Source organism: Triticum dicoccoides, chromosome 2A, assembly GCF_002162155.2.
Source record: "Triticum dicoccoides isolate Atlit2015 ecotype Zavitan chromosome 2A, WEW_v2.0, whole genome shotgun sequence".
Taxonomy (NCBI): Eukaryota; Viridiplantae; Streptophyta; class Magnoliopsida; order Poales; family Poaceae; genus Triticum; species Triticum dicoccoides.
Genome location: NC_041382.1, coordinates 13,103,618 through 13,110,378, shown reverse-complemented (window position 1 = coordinate 13,110,378; position 6,761 = coordinate 13,103,618). Strand labels below are relative to the sequence as shown.

Below are 6,761 nucleotides of genomic sequence, written 5' to 3'. Positions count from 1 at the left end.
AGGAATATGACTCGCTTTATTCATCATTGTATGATACCTAATTTTAGGGAGCTAATATATAAAGCAACCACGCCAAGTCAGTTCGTTCGCAAATGGAAAGATTTTGTTGAGGCACACAAGATTGGTGAGGGTAAGAAAAGTTACAAGTGGCTGTCAAGGATGTACAAAATCCGAAAACTGTGGGCAGCTAGTTATGTCAAGAACAAATACTTTTTGGGTGCACAGAGTAATCAGCATTGTGAAAGCCTAAATTCGCAATTGCATACTCACTTGAACAGAAAAATGACATTAGCAGATATGGAAGAACATTTCTTTCGTTGTGTTAAACGTATCAGAAGAAATGAGTATGAATTGGATTGCGTAGCTTCACAATCTTTGCCAGTTCTCATTACAGAACATAAACCTTTGGAATTGGATGCAGCGAAGTGCTTCACTCCAGCAAATTTTCAGTTGGTTCAGAAGGAGATTGAAAGGTCGTCAAATTATGAGATTGTTGAGATATTGGAAAATGAAAATTGCATAAAGTACATTGTTAGTGCCAGAGAGTACACAAGTGTCCGTTTTGTCGAATGTGATGATGAGGAGACACTTGCAAATATTAAGTGCAATTGCCTAAAATTTGAACGTGAAGGAATACCTTGTTGTCATGTTATGTTAGTTCTGATTAAACATGATGCACTCATCCCACGTAGTTGTGTGCTGACTAGATGGACACAGAATGCCAAGTCAAGTATCCTTTCAGATGAAAAGAAAAATGAATCAAGTCAGCAGGAACGTTTTGCCGAATTGGTTAATTTTGCTAAACCGGTTTTTTATGAAGCATCAGGTTCAACTGAAGATTTTCTTAGATGGAAGAAAACTCTAACTGATGAGCAAAAGAAAAGAAGGCAAAATGATGATTTTCATGGAAATAAAGGTGAAGTCAATCAAGGTCTTCTAAATGGAGCATCACCATTGATAAATGTGGAAGATCCTTTGCGAGTGGTAAGCAAAGGTGCACCAAAAAAAAGAATCAAAGGTTTCCAAGATGTCCGACAAAGAAAATGTGGAGTATGTCGTAAAACTGATCATGACAGAAGGAAGTGTCCAGATAATGAAAAGTAAGTCACACAACAACTGAAATACTGATGAATTATTGTGATTGTATATGTTGAGTCAGTATCTAATTATTTTTCTGTAGGGGTGGTCCTTCAAAAATTGGCTCCACTTCCGCATAATACAACTTGGGCTAAGCACAAGGATGGAAGTACATTGAAGAGCACCTGCAACATTCTGGAAATTCATTCAACAACACCATGCACTCTGGAATTTCATTCAGCAGTACCCGCAAGCATGGCGTAGCAAGGATGCAATCGCCCAGTTGAAGAGTGCACTCCATGCAAATTCATAAAGCTTTGATATTACAAATATTTATTGTAATAGCACACTCCTTCATATTGTACTTTAGAACTCATTCAAATTTTCCGATCATATTTGGGTGATGCATTTTAGTGCTCACTCAAATTTTGACTTCAAATTTCCAAGTTCCCAGTTTCTTTGATAAATGATTTATGAGAAAATTGCTTATTGTTGGCTGACCCTAGGCTGATCTCACAGCGTAGCATTCCAGGTCCTCTTATTACAGCAGCCAACTAAGTTCAGCTAACCAAATCATCTTGTTTGGTGAGGGGCGTGAACAGCAGCAAAGGGGCGCAGGGGATCAGACACCCATGGCTCATGTCTGGTGTGGGGCATCGTCTCTTCTCTTCTATCTCCTCCCATGGGTTAAGACTAGCTGAATTTGTTGCTTTTTTGGGTGAATTCAGTTTACACGAAAGCTTTTAAAGAAATAAAATGCTCAACAAATGATGCAAAGTCCAAGTAAAGTCAACAGAAAGATCAGTGTTCTACAATAGTTTTGCCATGCGACTAGCCGTATCCACGGCCACTTGACATCAAACTTGCACAAATCTCACACCAGGGACTGACGACACGGGCAATAACATTCGGGAGGCGCGAGAAGGCATGGCCCAGCTACTAGTGTGAATTAATTTTGTACAAAAGCTGGGTAATTGAACTGAAGAATGAATTGCACAAAACTGGGTCATTTATTAGCAAACGTCTGTTGTTTTCCCTAAACAACAGTTTCATAAGTCTGCAACGATTCACTAAAAGAAACAGGCACATGCGCCACTGGGAAAATTAACAAAAACAACTAGAAACTAAACATCAAGCATGTCACGAACTTCTTTTCCAACAAGACTAATCTTATTTGAGGACGAAAGCAGTATTTCACTTGGCATCTTCTTCCTGAATGTTTCCATATGCTCCTGGCTGAAGTAAGATGTAAGCTCAGACCCATTCCAGTATTTCATAAACTTTATAGTGAAAATTCCACAAGAGCATCTGCATGACAAATTTATTTGATCAATTTGCAGATACAGTGCGTCAAAGTTATCCATAAACATGATACATACATGTCATACTGCCGCGGAATTTCCTTTACGACAACAATACGCCAAGACAGGACATCAAGGTTACTCCACCTTGATTGCATCGAAGGTGAAAATGACTGCAGTATTGAGTGAACACCATTACGCTGCAAAACAAGTTTTAGTCACAAGAAACATGTCATATTACTGTTTTCTCAACAAGAGGGTGACTAATACAGAAACTAAATGCCCATACAAATGGTCTCGTCACTTCAATATAGTATTCCAATGTCCTATCATATGAATCAAGAATTTGGCATTCTTGTTTAGCTAGATTGATCACAACCAGCCACCAGTGATCCTCATCAATATTCATGGGCATAGGGACCTAAATGAACATGGAAAGCACTTTTAGTATACCACTACACCATCAAATAAATAAATTAGATCAGTGGTTTAGCGATACCATATCATGTCGAATCAATGAGCGGCAAAGCTCATTGGCTCTTTTTTTTGCTTTCGAATGAATTGACCATGTGTAAGCCATTCTTTCCCAACGGTAGTTAGAAATTTGGAATCAAAAGTTGAAAGTGCATATTTTACACTTTCTTCTTCCCAAAGAGAATTGAACATAGTAGCATATAAGTTTATTATCTGCAGTGAAATAAGAACAAGAATTAGTATCAAAGTGCATAACATGTAAATAGCACAAAGCACTGACTTACATCATCATATAACCACTTTTTCACTCCATTCTCATTGACAGGCCTAATGAGAGATGCCATTTTGGAGCAGATTAGCTCAATTTGTCCAATACAAACAACGACCCTTTCAGCATCTAGCACAAGCTGTTTTTGTACAAACTTGATGGCGGCAACTTCCAAGTCACTTAAATCAAGGCCTCTTGTGATATCATCTGCAAAAATGTTTCAAAATGCATCAATTAATAAAACAAATCCATAAAACTGCAACTGTTTCAATATCTAATAACATACCTATGTGGATGTTGTCGGGAACAAATTTTGCCCTGCTTTTCGCACTAAGATATGGCGATGAACATACTTTGCTGCGTTTCCTATGTGTCCTACTTTTAATCTTATCAACAAGTGTTGGACTGGAAACTTCATTCTCTTCACTACTTTTAACCTTGTCTTTGAGAGGTGTTTCACTTGAGAACATTTCAATACTTTTAACCCCTTCAAGAAATGTTGGGCTGGACAATTTAAGGTTGGCAATATTTTCTACCTTCTCAAGAGGTGTTGGGCTGGACATTTTAGCAATTTTTGGAGATGTTTCAGGTGAAAACAAATCAACACTTTTAACCTCCTCAATAGATGTGCCATGTGCTTTCCTTCCATCAGTGCATTGTAACGTGTTTGGTTTACCAGTATTGCTTGCCATTTGATTCACCCTCGTTTTTGCCATGCCAACTGCAGTTGAAGCGTGCGGGTCAGCTTTCTTCTTCAAAGGAGATACAATGTTACTCATTTCTTCTTTGCACTGCATTCTCAACTTTTTAGTTCCATGTAAATTGCGCGGGAACACCTCACTAACCATTGGTCCTCTTTTTCCAGTGAGTTGTGCCATCACATTCTGCTATGTGCAATTATAGTCAGTAAAGTGGGCCATAGCTGATAAAAACAATCCAAATATTAAAAGAATGCATACATCTAGTTTGTGTGCGATACTAGGTATCAAGCTCAACTGGTCTTGTAGAGAAGGATTCCCGCTCCTCATATCCATATCATAATCAAGTGATAAGCCATGATTGTAACCAAGCATCCTTTCAATGGCCTAATTCAATAAATACTAGTAAGTAAACTCTTACACATGAAAAAGTAATTCTAAAAATGCACAAGACTAACCTGCATTTTGGAATACAATTTGGGTACCAATCTAGTTCGCTCCTCTACCACTCTCAGCCTAGCTTCAAAGTTTGCTTCTCCACCTTCAAGGTTGTCCTAAAGACACCGGACTAAGTACATAGAAAATATAAGATTAAATTTAGCACTGAATTGGAGTTACTTACTGTTTGATGCCCTATATCACAATTAGCGTCGTAATCTAACCCATCCAAGTCTATATGCTTCTTTTCATCCTCAAGGCAACCATTATTTGTTTCTTTGGGTGATTCCTCAATATTACCATCAACAATTGGGTCGCAAGTGAAACGTGTATCAGAATAGTTGAGATGCAAACACATGACCACCTAAACCATGCAGACCATTATTACATTGTTATCACAGTCATAATACAAAATATATGTCTAAGATTCTTAATAACCTTTGCAGCACCCATTTTATTTTTTGCGTCTAAAACCATCTGCTTGTCACATTGCTGTTGATCCCATATTTTAATCAATGGATGCTCATGGTGATCATAAGCAAAGTCATCTCCATGTGCTTGAAAATGTTTGAAGTACCAAACCTGATCATCGAAGATATAGAACTTACATGAGTTAGCAAATCACACAACTCAAGCAATAAACCAAGGAATATAAAAAGAATGAAAATTACCTGTAGTAGTGCCAAGTTACCTACTAGGCCTGATCTTTTATTTTTCTTGAATTCTGCCAAGTTAGTTAGCAAATATTCCAGTGTGAACTCTGCCCAGTTGTATTTTTTTATCTTTGAAATGTCTGCAACAACTTCTGAGTAGTGGCTGCTAACATATTCCTTTGAGCATGGTGCCAAAACTGTCCCAATTGCATACAAGACAAACATTCTAATGAAGTGCTCATCAGCTACACCACTCCGTATCTGTTTTTCTAAGTGAGTAAAAGTGATCGCCTTATCGCCCTTGTACAACGCAAACAACTTTGGGTCTGCTCGATTTTTACTAATTGTTATCTTCTCACCTTGGTTTGGCAAACCTAAGATGCACTCCACATCCCAAATACAGATTGGAACCACATGCTCACCTACTGTAAAGCTTCTATCCCTTTCACTGTAACCATCTGCAAGGGACTCGAGAAGAATGCGACGGATTGACATGGAGGGTACATTAAGAAATGGCCCTAAGTCCATCTCATGCACAAGTTTTATTTGGTCCTCATTCAGATCGTCACAGAGATCAGCAAATTTTCCAGGCATACATACTGTCGAAGGCTAAACACGAAAGCGTAAAATAAAGTCATCAAAACTGAAGATGAATGGCAACACTGCTGAAATAGAATGAACATCTACGCACATACCATCTCAACCGCCGCTCCCTGACAGCTGACCAAGAACGTCGACTAGAACCCGTCGATGTCACGCACCTCCCTCACCGCGCTGCACTTCAAAAGGGGAGCGGCGTGAGTAAGCCACTGCGACAGGCATGGGCTGCGCTGTTGCGAATAACGACGGGCATAAAATCGGCAATTTGAAACTGGAGCCATGGAGAAAGAAATCCGTAGAAAGTACTCGGATCAATGGGGATTCACAGGAGGATTTTTCGGGGATGAGTGATTCGGGAGAAGTGATACTATTTTTCTCCGTGGTTATCTCTCCTGAAACGAGAGATTTGGGGGTGTTTTCCTTATCTGCCATAAGGGAAGAGGTGACCGGCTGAAGCAACAAGAAATTTGGGGGCCGTTTCCTTATCTGACGTGAGGTAAGAGGTGGCCGGCTGCATCAAGTGCAGTTAGTTACCTGGGCCCAGTACTAAATCGTATCAACGGTTCAGATCTTCTATGTCCTCTTACCTCCCTCTGAGGTAAGGAGGACCATGTTAACACAGCTCCAGATGAAAACTTTGCTGATCATGGCTGCAAAACATATTTTCGGAAAAGGGTTGGGTGCATCTTTGAAACAGCTGCCCTGTTTCATGTTAGTCTGATGACCTAGTGCAAACTTGAACCTGCTATTGTGCATGCTAGATGTTTTGGCGTCCACTAGCAAAACTGTACATAACTAATACATGGGAGTGAAAATCTAAGCGAAAGCAAGCTTCTGATTAGTAAAAAGACTTAAGAAAAAACCAAGCTATATGCGCAAAAATTGCAAGAACTTACTAAACTGTGATGACAAAAAGTGAAACCTATATAACAAGACTGGTCAGTTCATCAAACATTCAGTAAAAAAATGTGCAAAAAAATAAGTGTCATGAAAGATCTTAGTGCCAAACTGCTCATGTGCTTCTCCCACACTACCTTCCAAACTATAAAATGATGACAAAATTAAGTAATCGTGTGGCACTGGTATGTACAGTAACTGAACACTGATATGCACAATATAAACCTAGTAAACATAGGAGCTATGAATAAATACAGAAAATGCGCTTACAGGAAACCCAAAATGTGTTTTACTGTAGGTTCCAACTTTCACATTAAAAAGAGCAGCACACACACACGCCAGCAGAGAGAAGATA

At 39.1% G+C, this 6,761-nt stretch overlaps 2 protein-coding genes across 2 annotated transcripts; both read right to left on the bottom strand.

Annotated features, from left to right (window-relative positions):
- Window positions 1-2,201: 2,201 nt before the first annotated feature.
- On the bottom strand, window positions 2,202-3,677 carry LOC119357415 (putative ubiquitin-like-specific protease 1B). Its single transcript, XM_037624380.1, has 6 exons — window positions 3,407-3,677; window positions 3,137-3,327; window positions 2,878-3,065; window positions 2,668-2,799; window positions 2,457-2,578; window positions 2,202-2,385 (listed from the first exon to the last, which is right to left on the bottom strand). The coding sequence occupies exons 3-6, from the start codon at window positions 2,956-2,958 to the stop codon at window positions 2,202-2,204; spliced, it is 519 nt and encodes a 172-aa protein (XP_037480277.1). The 5' UTR covers window positions 2,959-3,065; window positions 3,137-3,327; window positions 3,407-3,677.
- On the bottom strand, window positions 3,062-4,727 carry LOC119357414. The gene is made up of 7 exons (XM_037624379.1): window positions 4,695-4,727; window positions 4,441-4,620; window positions 4,277-4,372; window positions 4,080-4,205; window positions 3,407-4,004; window positions 3,153-3,327; window positions 3,062-3,065 (listed from the first exon to the last, which is right to left on the bottom strand). The coding sequence occupies exons 1-7, from the start codon at window positions 4,707-4,709 to the stop codon at window positions 3,062-3,064; spliced, it is 1,194 nt and encodes a 397-aa protein (XP_037480276.1). The 5' UTR covers window positions 4,710-4,727.
- Window positions 4,728-6,761: the final 2,034 nt, after the last annotated feature.

What these genes read in the sequence shown, in the direction of transcription:
- LOC119357414 (XM_037624379.1), bottom strand. An exon ending in GTATCGCACACAAACTAGAT is followed by an intron (nt 4,005 to 4,079) that starts GTATGCATTCTT and finishes TGCACATAGCAG; the next exon opens with AATGTGATGGCACAACTCAC. An exon ending in TCCCGACAACATCCACATAG is followed by an intron (nt 3,328 to 3,406) that starts GTATGTTATTAG and finishes ACATTTTTGCAG; the next exon opens with ATGATATCACAAGAGGCCTT.
- LOC119357415 (XM_037624380.1), bottom strand. Translation starts at nt 2,958, where the DNA reads ATGGCTTACACATGGTCAATTCATTCGAAAGCAAAAAAAAGAGCCAAT. An exon ending in TTGAAGTGACGAGACCATTT is followed by an intron (nt 2,579 to 2,667) that starts GTATGGGCATTT and finishes CTTGTTTTGCAG; the next exon opens with CGTAATGGTGTTCACTCAAT. An exon ending in ATTCCGCGGCAGTATGACAT is followed by an intron (nt 2,386 to 2,456) that starts GTATGTATCATG and finishes TTTGTCATGCAG; the next exon opens with ATGCTCTTGTGGAATTTTCA.